We start from the raw sequence: 23,196 nt of genomic DNA on the forward strand, positions 1-23,196 counted from the left end.
CTTTTATCTGAGCATCAAAGCAATCGATTGAATCTTATTTCGCTCGTAAAATTACTCCAAAACTTCACAGTGTTTTTACTAAAAAAAAACGAAACGTTGAGCGTGGATTTTGTTTCCTTTTCTTATTCAATAAAGTTACTTTCACTATCTTCGAACTTGTTGTCAAAACCCCTCAAAAATATTTCTGGACTCGTAGTTTTTGGTCTACTCCCCTGAAAAAATCCTTCACCCCCCCCCCCCCGAACAGAATGGCCCTGCTTCTTGTGAAGGATTGACGGATTTGTCTTCTGAATGGTTGATTGAACAAACGTGTTGGATTTAATGAAAACACCAAAAGACATAAATAAGCAGGAACTGAGTAGCGTATTGTAACTAGCGAGGAATCACTATTGTTTGAGCGTTCCTGGGGGCATACTGACAGGTCTTCCTGTTCCTTCTCTATTGACCTCGTTTCCTGAGCTTGAAATTTGCGAGGAAAACCTTTTGTAGACAGAAGTTGACTTTTTGCTCCTTAGTCTGTAAAAGAGAAACCATTAACAACTCAGTTTCCATTTATAAAAAGACATAGATGTCAATTAAGGAAAATGATATTAACTTAAGGCAAAGTGAAACAGAAAGCACGAAGCTCAGTAGATCTGAAGACGTTAGCCATGGAATGCTTAGATTAAAGCGAAGTTTTTTTCTAAGGATACTAACTTCTGACAAGCGAAAATGACCACCCGACGTTGCTATGTGAGTGCCAGCTGGTACGTCTGATTGTAAGGAAAAATTCTTAAAAAATCTTCTTAGAAAATTTCTTGAAAAGAGACTCATTTATAATAAAACAACATTTATAAATCTTACTTTACACTGATATTTTGAACTGAAGCTTTTATTGATTTTAGGTAAATCAACAGTGACTGAAAAAGAACCTTTCCAACCCTGATTCAAAACAAAAGTGAACCAACTATTTGTTAATATGAATGCATTTTTAATTTATTACCAACTCATCCCAGTCTATCGATGAGCTCTCTAGCTAGCGTCTATATCCCCCTCGATCGTCAAGATTAAAATACATTTTGTACAAATCATGGTCTACACAATAGCGTCGACGAGTAAGAAGCGAACTGTGCCTCATTATTATTATAATACTTTTAAGGGGTAAAGCCAATAGCCATGAAAATTTGGGAGAGGGTGATCTATTCAGCCAGAAAATAAAAGCTTGTTGAAAGCAGAGTCATATAAGGGTTTTCGGTCTCCGTAAATGGAGGGTCGCCCGCGTAAAACTCGGTCGCCCGCTTAAGACTCTAGGCGGACGTGCCTCTCCAAAAGCAAATGCACAAGCATTTTCAAATCAACCGAGTCCGTTGATTTTTGAATTAAAATCAACTAGGTGGAAGTGATAAAAAAAAAAAAAAAAACTCGAGAGCCATGGCTAATTAGAGTAAAGCCAAGAGATCTAGTCTCTGCGAGATGCAAAGCTGGCATAACTTCAGAACTGTATAAAAATGATTTATTTCGCTTGTTGATAGATAGTCTAGCATCCATCCTAGGGCAGAACTTAAGTAGACAAGCATAGAATAAGGGTAATTCAAACAGTCTATCAGTTCTGTGATCCATTTGAAGGCAATTGAAGACATTTAAAAATGAGCTAGCATGGAGAACCCACACTAGCTAAGTTTTGACTTGAAGCAAAAACTAGTTGTTTTTTTTTAGTTGTGTCAATCTTCAAAAACCAAGAGTTCTTACACATAGGTTTTTGATAGCTTTAAACCCCTAAGCTTCTCCATAGCTTTTTGTCCTTACTGGGGCCTACAATTTACAGCACAAAAATGGCCGAGAACGACGCCCCTGTTTTTACCTCACTTGTCACAAAACAAAAGACTTCTTAGAATGAATACACAGTTTTATTATTTTAAAAGGACATTTATATCCTCGCTATTTCTTCTTTTAATTCTATTTGGTTCAAGATTTTAGAAGGTTGATGCCTAAAATAAACATTTTCAATTTCAATCGGTAACTTTGGAAACAGTCTGTTAACTTTTTAGTAAAGTGAGAATTATAAAGGAAGAAGATAATTCATTCGAGGCTATTGTCGACGTTTCCGTTGCCGGATCCGTTTTAAAGGGACAGGTAAAAAGCCTGTCGCCAAGCCCTGCTCCTTCTTCCTGGCTTGGGATGTAACGATCACAAAATGAGGCCGTTAACACGGAAATAGAAACGAGAATGGGCCTGCCTATCATCATTGCTGTTCAAAGGAAGAAGAGGTGGACATATGTAGGACATGTACTCCGGATGAAAGAAGGCCCCCTTCCTCGGAAAGTCTTCAATTGCAAATCAGACGGCGGCAGAAGACGAGGTCGTCCAAAGAACACCTTGTGGCATACTTTCGACCGAGATATAATAATAATAATAATTTATTTCTTACCCACAACAACACTATAAAAGTATTAAAATGTGGAGTACAAACAATTAAATACACACAAAAAAGCAAAACATACAAAAAATGAAAAGTAATGACAATAGAAATGTTTTACGTTAATACGAAAAAATTAAATAATACACACAAAAAATGAAATTAAAAAAAAACACAGAGAAAAACAAATGCACACACAAAGTCAACGAAAAAAACGGATAAGACGGTGGTGAGGGGATAGGCGCGCAGAAGCTGTACTGGAGAGTTGTCTGTGAAGAATCTCCAACTTTAAAAGTTATATCAGGAACTGAAATTTTTTTAACAAGAGTCCGGTTTTTTGTCCAAGGTGGAAGAAATTTGCAAAATTTGAAATAATTTATCCGAATCGTTTTTAAATTACCATTATTAAGAAGGGGGAAAAGACCTGAAGCATAAAGGACAGAATGATCACAGAAAGTAGAATAAAGTTTAGCCAGCGCACGTCTATTATACTTCCCTCTATTTGCAACAATTTTTGCTTAACCAATCTGAATCTTTTTACTTATATCACAAACAGTACGTTGACGTAAGCTCGAAAGATTGTTAGTAATAGAGATACCAAGCCAACGAATACAATCAACAAGATGACGTAAGCTCGAAAGATTGTTAGTAATAGAGATACCAAGCCAACGAATACAATCAACAAGAGGAATAGTGAAGTTATTACAGTGAAGGGGAGTAGCAGTAGTACAGTTATAGGGAAACTCACATTTATCTATATTAATTGAAAGGCCAATATCAGAGAAAGCATCAGAAACTATAGAGACCATTTTGGAAAGACCCTTTTTGGAACGGCTAATCAGAAGCAAGTCGTCAGCATATGCAAGATAAGAAACATCCGCAAGACCAGAAAGGTATGTACCTGAAATCTTAGCCAGCACACTAGAAATACAAATCTTAAAAAGCGTAGGGGACAGAACACCACCCTGCCTAACTCCTCTTCGCATTCTTATAATAGTGTCTGGTGCAGATCTTAATTGAAGAAACGAATTTGAATACCAAAACCTAAGAAGCATTATAACAGAGAGATTGACCCCAGAATTATACAGGGAAAAAATGAGCTGACTATGGACCACACTATCAAACGCTTTCGAAAGATCCAAAGCACAAATATAAAGACCATTTCCCTTGGAAGAATTATCAGCCAATAGAGAAGACAGAATCTTATGTGCATGCTGACAACCCACCCCGCTTCGAAAACCAAATTGGTGCTCATCCTCAATAATAGTACTAGTCAAAAATGGTAGAGGGATATACTCAAAAACCTTACTAATATTACAAGATACAGTAATAGGTCGATAGCAAGAACAATCAGTCGGTGACTTTCCCCTTTTTAAAATTGACGAAACAGTGCCACACAGAAAACTCTCAGGTACCTATGAAGTACATAGACACATTTGAAAAAGAAGCTGAAAGTGAGATATAAGGGGGGTGCATTCAATCGGCATATGCATCTTAGAAATACCATCCTTATCTATTGAATTAGATTTTAAACTTTTAACAGCATTAATTACGGAAGAAAAAGATATGGGCACTATATGGCGTTGCGAAAACGTTGTACTAAAGAGGGGGGTAAGAAGGCGAGTATATACAGAATGCACTGAATAATTAATCACTGAAAAAATCGAAGAATAATGTTTATACCAAGCTGAAGGTGGAAGGCAATTACTTGTCATAGTTTCATCATTTATCTTGTCAGAATTGACTACTTACAGGGAAATCCATACCGCGGTAACGTGCCGACCTCAGATAACGCTTATAATTGGTTTTAGTTTTACGTTTGATATCAGCGACACACCCAGAACTTGGCCGACCACATTCATTCCATATCTGGAGCCATAATTTTGCTTTATTTTTTATCGACTTTAAACAAGGGTCCATTGGCGAGATAGGTTTTTGTGTTCTTTTACGAATACACTGTCGAGGTACGGCAGCTTCTTCTGCCCTTTTCATACACATCACAAGTTGGTTATAACAACAGTCAATATCGGCTTTACCATTCGTAGGTACCTGGCTCTGAAGAAGACGATATGGAACAGGCATGGTAGAAAGAAGGGTTGTCAAGGTAGAGATGTAGTGCGGTATATTGGCTTTGCTCCAATTACTTTTTTCAAACCACTTCGATTTTTCTCGCGAGCAATTGGTTTCCGATAGATCAATATCCATTGTAAATGTTGCTGAAATTGGCATGTAGTCAGTGTCTTGCTCGTTAACATGAACAGAAGCAGAAGAAGAGATAATACCAGGCGAGCAAATAATATGGTCAATATCACTTGTGCTTCCAGAATGATGAACATATGAAAAATTGTGGGATTTGGGCACAACGTGGTACGAAGGAAGACACTCAAAAAGCAATTCACTTCTCACAGAAGATAGATTAATGTCAGTATTTAGGTACCCAATTATTATATACTGTAGAGAGTTTAACAGTACCTGATTCACAAGATTCTTAAGCAGACCACACGCCTTTCCGAATTTAGTTAAGGATCTGAGCGAGTATCCTTCATATGGGAGATAAGAGTTTATAAATACAATACTGCCGACACGCACAGCCAAAAAAAATTCGTCGGAGTAGAAGAGTACTGGGGAGGGTAGATGAATGTCCCGTTTAAAGACACAGGCTAGTCCGCCGGAAGGGCGACCACCAGTAGCTTTTTCTGGACTCAGGAACGCAGTATGATGCTGACTTCGACGCAAAAAATTCAAACTTGAAGCAGTGAGATGATGCTCCTGGAGACATACCAAATCGTAGGAACCGTACAACTCATCAATAACAAAATCCTTATGAGGACGGCTCTGACCTTGTTAGCACCTGAATGGGAAGACGTTATTGCTGCAGCACTGCTTCAGAACGAGTGGAGAGCAGCACCAAGCCACTTGAGGCCAACACAGCTACGGACGCTCCATCTCCATCGTAATCGATTTAAAGCCTCCCTCTTTACATCCTCCCAGGAAGTTCCTATTTGTCCTAAATCTTTCTTCATGACATTCTTCAACCCTAACCGCGGACAACCTGCTTTCCATTTAGCCCTAGACGGTTGACCGAAAAGGACAATCTTCGGCAATCTATCATCCTTTGACCGCAGAACGTGCCCTAACCATCTCGACGTTTTTCTCATTGTAGCCCTAGAAAGCTGGATTGAAACAATCCGTAGGCAATTTCTCTGGAAAACATCCATCTAGCAAATTATCGTCCGTTTTAGGAGGGCCAATGTTTAAGAACCATATCTGACCACTGTTATCACTTTAGCTTCCAATATTCTAATCTTGGTTCGCAGACTTATCTTCCTATTATTCTAAACTTTCTTCTATTGTGAAAAAACACCCCGAGCCTTTACTATTCTACTTTTAACATCTTCACTGCTCCCACCGTCTTTACTAATAATGCTGCCAAGGTAAGTGAAGCATTCCAATTGATCAATCTTTTCGTTCCCCAACGTCACCTTTTCATCTTCACTTATTCCTATCTTTAGCGACTTAGTCTTCTTAACATTAATCTTCAAACCTAATCTAGCAGCCTGAACTCGCAAAACCTCTAATAGTTCCTTGATATTGGTCACACTTTCATCTAGGATGCTTAAATGATCAGCATAATCTGAGTCCAGGGATTTTTTTCTTTTCCATTTGATTCTGTGTTTTCCCATTGGCTTTCCTGTGCTCTTTAAGTCAAAAGTCCACCAAAATGATCCATATAAAGGGGGATAGAATATACAACCCTGCTTAATTTTTTATTACATTTTTATCTTTATTTTTGCTGGATACGAAATTAAGGTAATAATAGATGGCCTTCTTTTCAAGTTCAGCTCCCTTTTGACTTTATTCAATTATTTGTGTTTGTTTATATTGTGTGAAATAAAAATCTTGAATACGAAACCAGCTGCTAACCTCATTCCCTAGCTTAACCGCAGCAGTGTTATTCTCATACATAGCACTAATCAATGTATATGTCTGGTATACCATACAAGGATAAGACCTTTGCTAAAGCTCTTGTATCAACAGAATCTGACGCTTGCTCATAATCTATAAAACTAAGGACTAAATGTATTTGATAACTCAGGCACTTCTCAATTATTAATCCAAGGGTGAAATTTTGGTTGACATATCCTCTACCCTTCCTAAAACCGCACTATTCTTCTCCTAAAACTTTTACATCTCCCAGTCTAAAAAGTATCCTATTACTAAGTAATTTGCTGCCTATAGAGACAAGGCTAACGCCTCAATAATTACCACACTCACTCTTATCACCTTTCTTGTATAGTCGTTTGATTAGGTTTTTCCTAAAATCGCTAGATACTTCTTCCTTTTCAAAAATCTTATTGACAATCTTCAGTAACTTATCTCTAACCTCAAAACCACCATATTTAAGAAACTCATTTACCACATTATCAGAACTTAAGGCCTTATTATTTTTTAATACTGTCGCTACTTCTTCCTCACAAAACAAATCTTCCTTCACATAAGAGCATTAAATACTTCTTCATTTTCTTCGCAATCTTTTCCTACAACTCTATCTCGGTTTCGCACAGGTTCCTATTATTAACTGGGGCAAGTCCGGTTTGACTGCTCCCTCTCAATTCATTAAAATGCCAGCACAATATTTTACTATTACGCCGTCTAGCTGCGTCTTCGAGATCCTCGGTAATTTTATCCACAGTCTCTACTTCACACCTCCTTAGTTCATATTTTAGTGCTTTCTCCACTTTCTTTACATTCTTCTTATTTTTATTTGTTCTATCACTCCGATAATTCTTGTACAAGCCCCTTCTCCCCTCTATTAAACATAAAGCTTTTTCATAAATATTCCTAGCTGCGTTCCTAACTTTGTTCTCTATGACACCATCAGCAACTTCACAAATAATTCTCCTATAATTGTTCCATCAACTTCTCCATTTTCAAATTTTAAACTCTCCAGTTTGGTATTTAACTGTTCCCGGAAAATTTCTCTCAAATTCTAATCCTGGAGTCTACCAACGTCAGAACTTTCAAGAAGTTATTCAGCCTTCCAAAATTTCAGCTTTAAATTAACCCTAGACCCTACTAGATGGTGATTTTTACTTTTAACATCAACAACAGCACTCGTATATACCTTAGTATCTTGTATTGATCCTGCCAGTCTTCGGTTTACAATAACATTTGCAGTCTTACCGTCACGTAAATACTATGTTATGGCTCGAAAATTTTAAATAAAATAATTAACGGTTATAATCATTTTGTAATTTTTGAAATTTCATTTTTATTAAAATAAAGTAGAGAGCACATTTACCAGTAAGTATAAGCAAATTGAATCTAAAATTTGCATTTCCGCATATCTGCATCACCGTTCCTTGAAAATAAAAAGTAAGTAGAGCAAATTTAATTAACTACAATTTTTTGTATATACATCTTATATTCAAACCTGTTCGTATTTTACAGGATGTTGAAATAATTAATAATTTTACAGAGGGTATAGCAAAAAAAGTCAAGTTAAATTAATGAAAAATTTTGTTAATAAATGATCGTTTTGTTAAAATTTGACTGGAAAATTCTTGAGAAACAGGGGGGGGGGGCTAATCAAGGTTTCACCCCAGGTGCAAGAGAGGCCAGAATTGCCACTGCAGCACCTTGAATTCTTTGTGGTCAGGTTCCCGGCTAGCTACCACTGAAGGTGCCAATATCGGGCGATCAATCTAATATTATGTCACAGCTCTTGTCTACCATCCTATATAAAATGGTTTGAACTTGATGTTTAATTTAGGACAATTAGAAAAGAGAATCACTTTTTCCTCGAAAGAAATTTTTTAAAGAAAAAAAGTGAGAAGTTTTTTAAAAAACAGTGAAAAAAATGAGGAGAAATATAGTTAAATAATTTTACAAGCGTAAAACTACCATAAATCACCATCAATAAATAAATGAAACCCAAAATGAACGAAAATTGCAATAAATAGCCAAGTCAAGCACAAAGCAACCGGAAACTAAGAGGAGTAGAGCTTAGTCCTCCTGTGCCTTCTAAAGACCAGAACATTGCACTTGTTCCTGAGAAATAGCTCATAAATCTTTTTGGTAACTTAAACGCACACAGTATGTTTTGATTTAACTCCACACCCGCTAAATATTCCCTTAAAGTTTCAGCTTAATATCCTTAACCTCAATAGAAGTAGGAGTGGTAGCAGTCGTAATAGTACGAATACTATAGTGGTAGCATACATATAGTGAATGAATGAATAGTACTTTATAAACAAGCAAACTCTCACAACATAAAACATTGCCAAACTTGTTGTTTTCTGTCAGCTAGTCTAAATTGTAGTATAAAAAAAATATAAGTACAATATAAAAACAGAGCCTACACCGATGAATATAACTGGCCTGTCAAATAAAAATAAGTACAATAAATAAAATGAATAAAAAAGAGTACATAAGTAAAATGTAAGTAACATAAGTAAAATTAATAAGAATGAGTACATAAGGACAAACTTAAGTACATTATAAAAACATACATCGATGAATCCGACTGGTCTTTCAAAAAAGAATGAAACAAACAAACTAACACATTAACAATACACATGACACATTAACATGATACATTCCAATTTTCGCTTATTTATGATTTCAACGGACGCTAGCACAAAGTTTTTTCTGTAACGCTTAGTTCTTGCATTAATAGGATTTAGAATCGGGATTTATTGTACTTTTGATAGGGGTAAAAGGGGCTTTGGTGGCCAATGAGGGGCTGGGAGTATACAGTGAAAGCGTGGGTTACGATGCAGATTATTTCCAAAATTATTACAAAGAGTAACACGTCGGGCTGCCGAGGTAGGGAGGCGGAATTCCTTGAAGAGGAGAATGTAGAGTACTTGGCCCTGACCGTAAATAATTCTCAGGGCTTTTGATTGATTCAATATCCCCTCAACATGCTCTTGGTCAATTGATCGCCCCCTCATCATTCTCCAAAAGTTCCAACTTAATACCCTCAGTCATTCCTGAGTTTTCCCCTTTTGACAACATGTATGCACATAACATGTTTTGATTTAGTTCAACGCTCCCCTCAGCATTCTCTGAAAGCTTCACTTGAAGCCCCGTGGCTTTTTTGAACACTAACAATCAAACACGCCCTCTTTCCCAGTAACAAATACTATATATGAACAATGGACAGAGTGCACTGAGGGCTGTGGGGAGTTGATATCCCCAATATCCCAAGGGACAAAGTTACTATACCTTCAAACTATGCTGAAAAAATGGCTATCTCGTAATTTTGACTGGATGTGGTAGGAAACTTAATGGGCTTGGGAGGGGGTTGCTTGCCCTCAAACAGCTTCTGAATCTTAAAAGGGGCAATAGAACTTTCAGTCAAATGAGATTCTTCAGAGGTTTCTACGATAATTCCTTCTATACGAAGTGCCGTTGTGAAAAATAAGGAAAAAATAATGAATTGTGTCCACATGGCTCTTTAGTCAGACAGCGCAATCTAAACATTCCCTAAAGCTTCACCTTAATGCCATTAGCACCACTAGCTATAGCAATCGTAGTAGTAGCATTAGTAGCATACACAAAGTACCTTTTGTTAGTTCAGAATCTGCCACAACATACCCTGAAAGTTCCAACTTAATAATATAAGCCGTTTATAAGATATTGCTGTTACACCCTTTTGATAATCTACATGTTCATAGTTAGGTTTGATTCAACATCCACCTTAACATTCTTGAAAGCTTCACATTAATACCCTTAGCTTCATTAGTAGGAATAATTTTGGTAGTCATAGCATTAGTCGCAGTAAGCCCATAACCCCGTTTGTTTTTTTTCAACATCCAACTCAACATACCCTGAATGTTTCAATAACCTAAACCGATCCCGGGGCATTGATGATACGTCCTTTTAACACCTTGTATGCCAACAGCGTGTTTTAATTTAGTTCAACACCGTTTCAACATTCTCAAACATTTCTGGCTTAATACCCTTAGCTTTAGTAGCAGCAGTAGAAGTAGCAGTAGTGGAAGAAATAGTAGTTGAAAATATTCCCCTTTTGTCAGTTCAACACCCCCCCTAACAAGCGCAGAAAGTTTCATCTTCACTCGCCAAAATATTGCTGATATACCCATTTGAAAACCTGCATGCAGACACCATGTTGTTGTCTTAGTTCAACTTTCCCCCTAAATATTTCCTGAAAATGCCGCAAACATACCATTAGAATTAGTTGTAGTAGTAGTCACGGTAGTAGTAGCAGGAGGACTAGTGGTACTAGTTGTAGGACTAGTAGTAGTACTAACAGTAGTACCATTAATAATGGGCATATATTGTATTTTGGTCATTTGAATATCCCCTCATCAAGCCCTGGAAGTTTCAACTTAATACAATAAGCCGTCGCCATGATAATGCCAATATGCCTTTCCAATAAGCTATATGTTCATAATCTGTTTTAATATAGTTCAACAACCCATCAACAGGTCTAGTAGTAGTTGTAATACAAGTAGTAGTTGCAGCAGCAGTAGTAGCAATATTAGTAGCAGCGTGCACATATTACGTTTTGGTCAATTGATGAGTTTAAATCATTTTATATTAGACCGATTTACAAGATAGTGAGACTTCCTTTTACCTTCGTCTTCATTGACTGATCGCACTCTGAAGTGTAAGTGGCGTGATTTTGGGTGACAAGGACACCTGAATAGGGATGAAAAAGCATGCACCGATAAGTTACGCAATATAATTCTCGTAGATGACAAACCTTGTAGACGGTTGAGAGCACCTTATATATATTAATAATTTCAATTCCTCATATCAGTCCTCTAAAGCCCCGTCGTCTTATTTGTGTAGTGGATTATTTGGCACATAATGGTAGAAAGGATACTTTGCTTTTGGGTAACAATACGAACAAGTAATTTAATAGCGGCAATAACGATAATACACTAGTTTTGTTTTGTTATTCGTCTCAGTATTGAAGCAATACCTGGTTATAGGTTCAGAGAGGCAATTGGTCTGAGGAGATGATGGCGTGATGTTTTGCAATCTTCTTATATCTACTAGTCAAACAGTTCGTGGTAACGAACTGTAGTAAGGAGCGACCCGGCTCAATAGTAACCAAAACTCTAAAAAATTGAATTTTGATATCAATAGCTACATCAAAAGAATCGCATTTTAATGCTGATTTTAAATATATAAGTTTCATCAAGTTTAGTCTTGCCCATCAAAAGTTACGAGCCTGAGAAAATTTGCCTTATTTAAGAAAATAAAGGGGAAATTAGGGGAAACACCCCCTAAAAGTCGTAGAATCTTAACGAAAATGACACCATCAGATTCAGCGTATCAGAGAACCCTACTGTAGAAGTTTCAAGCTCCTATCTACAAAAATGTGAAATTTTGTATTTTTTGCCAGAAGACAAATCACGGGTGCGTGTTTATTTGTTTGTTTTTTTGTTGTTTTTTTTTTTTCTTTTTCCCAGGGGTCATCTTATCGACCAAATGGTCCTAGAATGTCGCAAGAGGGCTCATTCTAACGGAAATGAAAAGTCCTAGTGCCCTTTTTAAGTGACCAAAAAAATTAGAGGGCATCTAGGCCCCCTCCCACGCTCATTTTTTCCCAAAGTCAACGAATCAAAATTTTGAGATAGCCATTTTGTTCAGCATAGTCGAAAACCATAATAACTATGTCTTTGGGGATGACTTACTCCCCACAATCCCTGGGGAAGGGGCTGCAAGTTACAAACTTTGACCAGTGTTTACATATAGTAATGGTTATTGGGAAGTGTACAGACGTTTTCAGGGGTATTTTATTTTGTTTGGGGGTGGGGCTGAGGCGAGGGGGCTATGTTGGAGGATCTTTCCTTGGAGGAATCTGTCATGGGGCAAGAAAAATTCAATGAAAAGGGCGCAGGATTTTCTAGCATTACAATAAGAAAACAATGAAAAATAAACATGAAAACGTCTTTTTCAAATGAAAGGAAGGAGTAGCATGGAAACTTAAAACGAACAGAGATTATTACGCATATGAGGGGTTCTAAAAATACTTTAGCATAAAGAGCGAGGTATTTAGGAGGAGATAAATACCTCGCTCTTTATGCTAAAGTATTTTTAGTAATTTCAACTATTTATTCTACGGCCTTTCTGATTCAGGGGTCATTCTTAAAGAATTGGGACAAAACTTACGATTTAGTGTAAAGAGCGAGGTATTAACGAGGGTACAAACCCCCTCGTATACATAATAAAAATATAAGATTATGAAAGTTTGTTACGTAAGTTAATTCTTAAGTTACGTATATTTTTTACTAATAAAAACATTCGTTAAAAATTAAAAGTTCTAGTTGCATTTTTAAGTAACCGAAAAATTGGAGGGCAACTAGACCTCCTTCTCCACCCCTTATTTCTCAAAATCGTCTGATCAAAACTAAGAGAAAGCCATTTAGCCAAAAAAAAGAATTAATATACAAATTTCATTTTAATAATTTATGTGCGGAGAGCCAAAACCAAACATGCATTAATTCAAAAAAGTTCAGAAATTAAATAAAAAAAAACTAATTTTTTTAGCTGAAAGTAAGGAGCGACATTAAAACTTAAAACGAACAGAAATTACTCCGTATATGAAATGGATTGTCCCCTCCGCAATCCCTCGCTCTTTACGCTAAAATTTGACTCTTTGCCACAATTCTATTTTTTAAAACAATTAAAAGCTTTAGCGTAAAGAGCGAGGGATTGCGGAGGGGACAACCCATTTCATATACGGAGTAATTTCTGTTCGTTTTAAGTTTTAAGGTCGCTCCTTACTTTCAGCTAAAAAAATTAGTTTTTTTTTATTTAATAAAAACAAGGAACGCGCGGTCCCTTCACAATTTACGTATAAGCCTCTTAAGGTCTAGAAACCTTATGACTGTAATTACACCGATTAAATCGTGTCTTAAAAAGGTCACAAATGACGGGGAAAGGTCTTGCCATTAAGGGGTTCCTTCGTCTGTGGAGAGGATCAAACACAATTAAGAGAGTTTTTAAGAACGCCTTCCCAACAAAATTACTTGTAAGGGTATAAAACAGGAATTTATGACGTTATGTATACTTAGATACTTGTATCTTCGTCTTCTTCCAGCTCATGAACAAGGATTAGTCTGATAGAGAAGATTTGAACCCTTCGAAGCTGAATGGCCCTAGATATTGCTCCTCCTTGATTTCCTACCTTAAATTGACTCCTATCATAAGTCAAATGAACGAAGTTCTACCAAGGTTAGTAGAATACCCTCATAACGAAAAGAACATTCTATCAGTAATTAAGATTACATCAATTTCAGTGTTCGGTATAAGCAATAGTGAATTTTGTAGCGCAACGACGCATCCAAACTTTAATTTTTTGAAGCCTCAATTATTCTTTTCTAGTTCTGGAGTAAGGAAGATGAAAGGGTCTCGTAAACCTAATTACCTACGATTGAATTTTTTTTTATGCCCGCTTCACAAGCTTTAGCTTTACCGCGATTGCGCTCTTAGTCAATATATTAATAGCTAACAAAGAAGTGAGTTTATACTGGTCAAACGTTAGTTTCCATAAAAGAGCAGCAAATTTGCCAACCACAACGGATGTCTGAGCTCCAAGCTAAACCACTATTGTGATCACACAAGTTAGGGATTACAATTGACCATATTCCAGTTCAGTGTCATAATATAGATAAGCTACAAATATTCCCTTTTTGCATCATGATCAATCTTGGCTACATCACTTTCATTGCTAATTTTAATCAGTTTTATTACAAGCAGAGATGAATGTAATGAATAAAACGTAAAAAGTGGTCATGCTTCAACCAAAAATGAGGTTTCTAACGATGATTTACTGCAAACTGTAAAATATTATTCTGAACATTTTGCAATTATTTGTAATACTATGGAGATAGAGGAGAGACTTCCAAATTAACCCGTAAGTGGCACTTTTTCTATGTTTTATGTTTAGCCCCTAATATTTTTGCCACCTATGTATGTTTCGCTACTGAAACTTTGATGCTTTCAAATAGTAGACAAAAGAGTAAATTCCACTTACCTTTTCTTTTCTTCAAACAGGAGTTGCTGACGGAAAAAAATGGCATTCTTCAGATGTTCTTTTATGTTGGAAACCGTTTCTTCAGATTTTAATATTCCTTGAATTGCCCTGCAATTTTAAATAAACAATATCTGAATGAATTCAATTGTTAAAGAAATGGCAGTTCTAAAAACTCAGGTGGAGAACAGGGTGCCTGAGTCTCAGTCCATAACTTATCAAACAGTCCGTGGTAACGAACTGTAGTAAGGAGCGACCCGGCTCAATAGTAACCAAAACTCTAAAAAATGGAATTTTGATACCAATAGCTACATCAAAAGAATTGCATTTTAATTCTGATTTTAAATATATAAGTTTCATCAAATTTAATCTTACCCATCAAAAGTTACGAGCCTGAGAAAATTTGCCTTATTTTAGAAAATAGGGAGAAACAATCCCTAAAAGTCATAGAATCTTAACGAAAATCACACCATCTGATTCAGCGTATCAGAGAACCCTATTGTAGAAGTTTCAAGCTCCTGTCTACAAAAATGTGGAATTTTGTATTTTTTGCCAGAAGGCAGATCACGGATGCGTGTTTATTTGTTTTTTTTTGTTGTTTTTTTCCCCAGGGGTGATCGTATCGACCCAGTGGTCCGAGAATCTTGCGAGAGGGCTCATTCTAACGGAAATTAAAAGTTCTAGTGCCCTTTTTAAGTGACCAAAAAAATGGGAGGGCACCTAGGCCCCCTCCCACGCTAATTATTTTCCCAAAGTCACTGGATCAAAATTCTGAGATGGTCATTTTATTCAGCGTAGTCAAAAAACCTTATAACTATGTCTTTGGGGACGACTTACTCCCCCACAGTCCCCGTGGGAGGGGTCACAAGTTACAAACTTTGACCAGTGCTTACATATAGTAATGGTTATTTGGAAGAGTACAGACATTTTCTGGGGGGTTTTTAGGTTGAGGGGGGGGGGTGAGAAGAGGGGGACGTGTTGGGGGAACTTTCCTTGAAGGAATTTTTCATGAGGGAAGAAAAGTTTCATGAAGGGAGAGCAGGATTTTCTAGCATTATTTAAAAAAAAAAACAATGAAAAAATAAATATGAAAAAGTTTTTCAACTGAAAGTAAAGAGAAGCATTAAAACTTAAAACGAACAGGAATTATTACGTCTATGATGGGCTTACCTCCCCCTAATACCTCGCTCTTTATGCTAAAGCATTTTTAGTAATTTCAACTATTTATTCTACGGCTTTTGTGATTCAGGGGTCATTCTTAAGAAATTGGGACAAGATTTAAGCTTTAGTGTAAAGAGCGAGGGTACAGACGATGGGGTGAATCCCTTCATATACGTAATAAAACCATGAGAATACAGAAGTTCGTTACGTAAGCTAATTTGTAAGTTACGTATATCTTTTACTAATAAACATTCGTAAAAAATTTAAAGTTTCAGTTGCCTTTTTAAGTAACCAAAAAATCGGAGGGCAACTAGGCCTCCTTTCCCGCTCCTTTTTTTCTCAAAATCACTCGATCAAAACTACGAGAAAGCCAATTATTCAAAAAAACAAATATGCAAATTTCGTTTTAATTATTCATCTGCGGAGAGCCAAAATCAAAACGTGCATTGATTCAAAAACGTTCAGAAATTAAATAAAAAAAAAGTTTTTTTAACGGGAAGTAAGGAGCGACATTAAAACTTAAAACGAACAGAAATTATTTCGTACATGAAAGGGCTGCTTCTTCATCAACGCCCCGCTCTTTACGCTAAAGTTTTTTACTGTTTTAAAAAGTAGAATTAAGAGAATGAGTCAAACTCTAGCGCAAAGAGCGGGGTGTTGATGAGGAAGCAGCCCTTTCATATACAAAGTAATTTCTGTTCGTCTTAAGTTTTAATGTCGCTCCTTACTTCCCGTTAAAAAAAAACTGTTTTTTTTTTTATTTAATCTAAGTAATGTATACGTTGCAATTCCTGGGATTTACTAGAATTTATGCAGTGTATGATTTTAATGGCATATTTGTGAAAAACAAAATGCTATATTCATTTTCTTTTGTTTTGTTTCAGCCTTTTTTCTCTCCTTTTGGTGGTGAAAGAATCTTACTTCTACTATTGGCAATCGTGTTGTATGTAAGTAATGTTTAAAGTGAAATGAATAATTCGTTTATTTCTTATTTTTAATGACCCTCGCATAATTTGAAAACCATATCGACAAAAAAGAAAATTTGATCTAAACTGATGTCAAGAGTAAAGCGTCCGAATCGCCTCTATCAACCGTATGTCGATGTCAAGCAACTTATATTACTAGGGTAACTTACAAATAGAAAGCCAAGACTATTTAAATTTCCAGTGGACAGAACGCACATGCTTGGCTATATTGATATTTTACAGTCCTTGTCTCTTCCAAACTCTAGATATAATGTTGGTTCTGCCCAAAAAGAGAAAATACTTAGAGATGGCTTAAATTAACATTTTTGGTGTCTATGGCATACTTAGGTCTTTGATCTACATTTATAATTTCGAAGCTTTTTTTTGTGCTAGACTTTGAAAATCAGTGTATTATAAATATTTGTAAAATACGTGTTCACACAGGATTTTTATGTCATCTATGTCAACATTTGTTTCTCTGTGGTTGTTGCTGTTGTTTGGAAAAATTTGCAAGCTGCCCAATAAAAGTCGAATTGTTTCAACCACTATAAAAAGCGATCAAGTTGTTTTAATTGCCATACTAAACCATCCCAGAAGATTCGGTTTTGTGAACAACCTAATAAGAAAATTATCACCACCACTACTGTAGAAAATTATTTTAGAAGTTCCAAATTCTTGTAAGATCTCCAAATGGAATTTTTAGCCATCCTCCCCCAAAAAAATTTGAAGTATCCATGCTCCCTCCTCCCAACACAAAATTTGAAATCCCCTTGCCCTCTCTCCTCTGACAACAATACCTGAAAGTTTCAGCTGCATTTTCCAAACTGTTCATGAGATACTACAGATATGTTACAGATATGACAGCTGGTATACGCATAGTGACTTTAAAATTTACCTCTTCCCCCACCTAAGTTAAAATCAATTTAGGCGCACTTTACCTTCCAAAACCCCTGAAAGTTTCAACTCGATCTACCAAGCTGTTCTTGAAATGTCGCAAATAACTCATTGGTTTTTCACTTGGATAAGTATTGTATCTTCCAATTTACAATGCTGCTTCATCTTGAATATATATTCTAGTCCCACAGGGGCTTAAAGTGTAAAAACTTCTAGGTAAATCTGATACGAAATATTATGATTATCCTTTCTCTGCCCCCTCCAGGTTGAGATTTAAGGCCACATGGCTTCAAACCTAAACGATTAAACCTAGATGTTTCAACTTGGTTTTCCGAGTTGTTCCAAAGAAATTGCAGATGAGCTATATGGATAACATAGAAAACGCATATAGTCGTTTGATTTACCTCATTACTTAACTCTGAATAGACTCTATGCCCCATTTGACTTATACTGTAAAAATCATAAGGCTGGTCAGAGACAAAACCTATTTAGCCCCTACTCCTAACATAAAATTCGAAGTATCCTTACCCCTCCTTTCCCTCTTTCTTCTCTTACACTACATGAAAGTTCCATCTCTTAAGCCGTTCCCAAGATAGCAGACATTGTATTTTGATAATCTGGATGGACACAGTTTCTTTTGATTGGCTCAAATCACTTTCCCCAAGCCATGGTTAAACCAGGAGTGGCTCAAAGTACCCAGGCAAAGGGGGGAGGAGGTAATATTTCTTCATTTAAACGACTCCTAGGTCATATTATACGACTTATTAAAATTTATTATGCATTAATTCTTTATCGTTTATGATTCCAAACCAAACAAACTACTAACCTCACTTCCTACCTTGCCCGCAGAAATATTTTTCTTGTACATAACGCTAATCACTTTAGTGCACTCGTGAGGAATACCATACAAGAAAAGAGCATATACTAGCCTGCTAGAGTCTGCTAATCTACATGCTGAAAAACCATTCTGGTCTGCAATGAATAAATGAATGGATTCATTACCCATCAATGAAAAACCAGATAGAGCCCAAAAGAGACAAACAGAACCGCAAAAAGCTAACTTTCCTTAAAACAACAAAATACTGAACACAGTAACCAACAGCATATATCAGCTACTAGTGAAGAATCAAAGCTCAGAGGTGGGACAAAACGAACAAGTTATAACAAGCAGTCTGCGCTACAATTGTTTCTTCCAGATTCAAAATGCCGTATTGACGTGAGACATATTTGTTTGCTGTTCGTATTTTTTTTCCATGATGATAAGCACAACAGGACCTTTAAACATTTATTGTAGACCGGCCGTAATTTCAGCCCGTTTATAGCCGAAAATATACGCCAAAATCGCCTAAAGAACAGATAATTGGGCACAACCATGGCATTAAATGCCATCGAGGACAAAATGGCACCTTGCCTTACCCTCTTTTTCACCGGGAGAAGGATACTCCCACGTGGAGAAATGGTGAATCATACAACGAATTATGAACTCATTACCTGGCTAAGTTTCAATTCGCACTATTAGGATGCAGGGGTTGGCACTCGCAAACCCATGTCCAGTATAATCTCATCATGGAGAACTGAATCAAATATGCAACTTACATAATGAGTGGCTGATGTGATACTTTCATGGTCTTCTACGGAATCCATAAGAGTTGATATTGAGTCAGAAAGTGCATTACCGCACCCAAGCCGAGACCAAAAAACGATCTGTGCACTAGTTCGAAGCTCTACAAGCTTCCAATTCTCAAATATATTTTACAGAAGACAATTGCAACTGTATTGGGGCTAAAAGAAGAACACCCAAAAGGAGGTTTGTTTTAACTAGGAAGAGGAGTCAAACATCCAATGATGAAGAATAAGGCACTATTCCCAAATTGAATATAATTTTGTTAAAGGCCGACCAAACAGTCAGTAAACAATCACCCACACAACGACGGATGAGGTATAGAAATCCCATATAACCTTCAAACTTTTTTTCTTCGATTTTTTTATTGCAGACATAATCAGACTCTTTGCAATAATGAATCAGTTTTGGAATAGATGCATGCAGAGATTGTCATAGTTTTGTTTTATAGCTATCTTGAAGATATGATTTCAATTTTGGACTTTATTTGCCTGATGGGCACTGCCGACTTTTCTACAAGATATAGGGCAGGAATAAGCTCAATACAATAATCGTTCAGCCGGGTTGAGATTCTCGCAGAGTCTTAATTGAACTCCGCATTAATTAACCAAAGTGTATTACAGTTTATTCTGTGAAGAACTTTTTTGTTGGAACACCATTCAAAACATTCTTGGTCCATAAATTATCGGTGCATTAGTTTGAGAAGAAGGCAAGTTTTGTAACAGAGCCCTTTTCAGAGCTTGGTAATGATGATACCTGTAAACTTTGCCTTCTTCACAGTTCTTTACATCTCTAAGGAGGTTTACCAGAGCCTCTGAACCTCCCCTCTCAACCTAGGTATTTTTAAAGGTAAAAAAAAAAATCAGAAAAAAAATGGAATTGAAGGAAAATGCCAATTTTTGACGCCTAATTCAAACAATTTTGCTGCCTTATTACATACTCTTACTTTTTCTCACTAGAACAGACTTTCTTTTTCGCAAATATATACAAATCTGTATCTGAGTCTCTATGTCTATCTGAAGTTGACCCGTCATGCTTTAATTGATTCAGCTAAGATTCTGCTTTTAAGTGGAAAGCTAAATTCAAACTGATAAGCCAGTAGGCACAATTTTAAATAAAATAGGTTAAAACCTAGACGTGCTTAGGATTTGCAACAGTCCCTTGGCCCAATCGACAAAATAAATAATGCTGAAAGGGTGATTATCAAGCACTGTAAACCAACGGTAGTTATTAAAAACCCCCCACCCTCCTGAAATTTTTCTGAATCAACGCCAGTTCTTCTCAGCACAGTTGAGGGTTGATTTTGACTATGATACTGTTAACTTTCTGTAACCATATCTACCATTTACATACTACATATTAACCCAATTCTACATTATAACCGTCTTTTTTTCTTTTCTTTTTTAGTGGAATTTTGTGATAGAAGTCTCTTATTTTGTCTTGGTTTGAATCGACAACTGAATCAAAACATGCTTTTGTAGTTTAGGAACATATATGAGAACATATTATGTTTTTTCTGCAAGTAGTAACGCTACTTATACTCTGTCCTCACCTAGGTTATTAAAACAGTTTTTTTTCTTTCTCCAGTCCACACACAGATTTTTGTACTGTGAGCCTCAATGGGTTCTATAATCTCTTCGCCGTTAGGTAGCAATGTAAATCCTATGACACCACGGGTGGTCCTGCGACTAAAAATACACATGTACAGCATCGTGAGAATGGCTTTGGGGCTCGAGTTGAAATTTTCTGGAATTATTGGAGGAGAGATGGGCAAGTGATCTTCAAATCTTGCCTCGGGGAGGCATAGGGAAAGGATTTAAAGATTGGATCTTCATTCTGTTGAAAATTTTTGGTACTATCAGCCCTGCTGGACAATAATCTATTCCTAGTGAAGTAACAGTGCACTCCGAAGATACCACGCGTATCAATGGTTTCAAAACCGCGCCACCATTACCTCAGGAACAGTTTGGTGGATTAAGTTGAAACTTTGAGGGAGCAATGGAGGGCCAAGTGGATCTCAAATTTTGACTTGGGGAAAGGATTATGGTAAATTGGAAGAAACTATTCATCCAGGTTAGTCGGATTAAAACTCTCAGGGAGTATTTGGGAAGGGTAGGTGAAAAGACAAAGGGTAAGTTTTTTCCTGACAAAAAGACTAAGCACACAAATCTGGTTGCATTAATTCATGACACCCTCCCTTTTTTCCGACAAAAAAAAGCAAGAAAAAAAGAATTTTTTTTTAATATAGCACAAGGCGATTCTTTCAATAAAATGCTAGATCAAGATAATACGTGAATATTAAAGGATGTCTCCAGGATAGCATCAACTCTACAGAAAACCAAAAATTTCCACACTTTCAGTTCATATGAATAAAAATCCCCTACCCACTCTCCCCCCACTCAAATTCCTATAGTGAACTATCATTAAAAAAAATTGCACATAGTTACCGTTGATCGAAAATTTTGAGAGAATTTTCATATTTTTGTTCCAAATCTAAATTACAATCTATCATCTTAATTCTTAAGCAGGAAAAAAACTTTGCATATATTAATATGACTAACCTACAATAAAACTATGTGAATTAAAAAACGAACAGAAGCTAAGTAAAAAAAAATATATCCCAAAAAAGATGCATTTCAAAGAAAAGTAAACAAATGAAACCCAAGACGAACAGATATTAAAACGAGCAATCAAACAAAAGTGAAGACATCAGATGCTGCTTTACATAAATAAATGAATCCTCAAACAAAAAGAATTAAACTAATAATCAAGCCAAACTTAAAATGGACATAAATTACTAAAAATAAGGATAACCCCCCAAACATTCTAAAGATCAGAGCGTCATTTGCGCTATATAAAAAACAAAACACATTTTAAGTACTTCCTGTTTAATAATTACAGCTTTGAAAAATCAAAAATCGCTTAGACTTAGAGGAACTAGAACAATTATGTGAACAATCAGTCTAATTTTTCCAACAAAACACAAGTGAACCAAAAGGTGTTTAGAAGATTTGACGGGGAGGGGGAGAGATGTAGCACCAATTTTATTTTTAAGCCTTGATTAGCCTTGCGATATTATCTTGTTGTTATGTTTAGTAATATTATGACAAGTAAAAAAACACACTGTTCAAAATGCAAATCGTTTTAGTAAAGAACGAATGACACTTTGGCCCTTAGGCCAGGAAGGTTTGGTTGGGGATGATAGCCCTACTCTTATTTGCTGTCTTTTCTGTTCCTTTTAGGTTTGATTAAATCATATATTTGAATCTCAGCTCACTTTGAGCTTCATACCTTCATAGATAAAAATTTCTGACCGTTTCAAGTTTAAATTATACGACTTCAGTTCTGCTCATTTTAATATGGCTCTTTACTTTTCTATGAAGAAGTAATTTTTTTTTTATTTAATACCATAATACAGTAAAACTTGCCCATGAGCTAAATCAGTGTCATAGCAGCCACCTTGAAGCACTGAATTCAACTGTATGCAATCTTGTCTGGTTTCAATCATAACTGGCAAAGATCTTCTAACATGTTCTTGAAGACGGTACATTGCCAATGATGGCTCATTGGCCAACAAATGTGTGTTCTCAGATAGCTTCTCAGCAGCTAGAATAGCAAAGGGTTTATTAGTGTCTATAGTCTTTACCTTTAAATGCGCCACTGCTTCCTTCAACCGTCATCAATTAACACACTAGTGTACAACTTTGCGGATTTACACAATTTAGTTTTCTGTTTGACGGCCAGTGAAAGCAGAAAGCCTCGTGAAAATTTTACAAAAAAAACAGAAAAATCTTGTGTACTGATGATCTTTCATTATCATTTCTAGATCATGGTCCAATACGGAATAAATCACATGGGTTGAAGCCGCGTATGTTACGTGACCGGAACTTTTTCTTCGAAATTTCCTTATGAGGGCAGAAATATTGCAAGTTATGTATGGATTAACCGCAGGCTAAATTTGCATATGTTAAGATACTTCCTCGTATTCTATGATTCTTCTGATTTTTCCTCCTAAAATATAGTTTTCAAACACGATGGCTTTCAAGAAATTGACTCCAAAAAATGACTTCATCGACACCAAATTGTACATACTTACATACTTGCATACTTACTTGCTTGTTTCATGGAAGTTTGTCTGAGATTT

At 36.3% G+C, this 23,196-nt stretch overlaps 1 protein-coding gene across 2 annotated transcripts in view; it reads right to left on the bottom strand.

Moving 5' to 3' along the window:
- Window positions 1-295: 295 nt before the first annotated feature.
- LOC136038101 (BLOC-1-related complex subunit 8 homolog) overlaps window positions 296-23,196 on the bottom strand; it is a 35,341-nt gene continuing 12,440 nt past the window's right edge. For both annotated transcript variants that reach the window (XM_065721114.1, XM_065721115.1), the window contains exons 3-5: window positions 22,481-22,658; window positions 14,415-14,522; window positions 296-516 (exon numbers count right to left, since the gene is read on the bottom strand). In XM_065721114.1, the coding sequence (XP_065577186.1) occupies window positions 387-516; window positions 14,415-14,522; window positions 22,481-22,658 (416 nt within the window). In that variant the 3' untranslated portion in view covers window positions 296-386. The remainder of the gene's footprint in view (window positions 517-14,414; window positions 14,523-22,480; window positions 22,659-23,196) is intronic.

Source organism: Artemia franciscana, chromosome 17 (genome assembly GCF_032884065.1).
Source record: "Artemia franciscana chromosome 17, ASM3288406v1, whole genome shotgun sequence".
Classification (NCBI taxonomy): Eukaryota; Metazoa; Arthropoda; class Branchiopoda; order Anostraca; family Artemiidae; genus Artemia; species Artemia franciscana.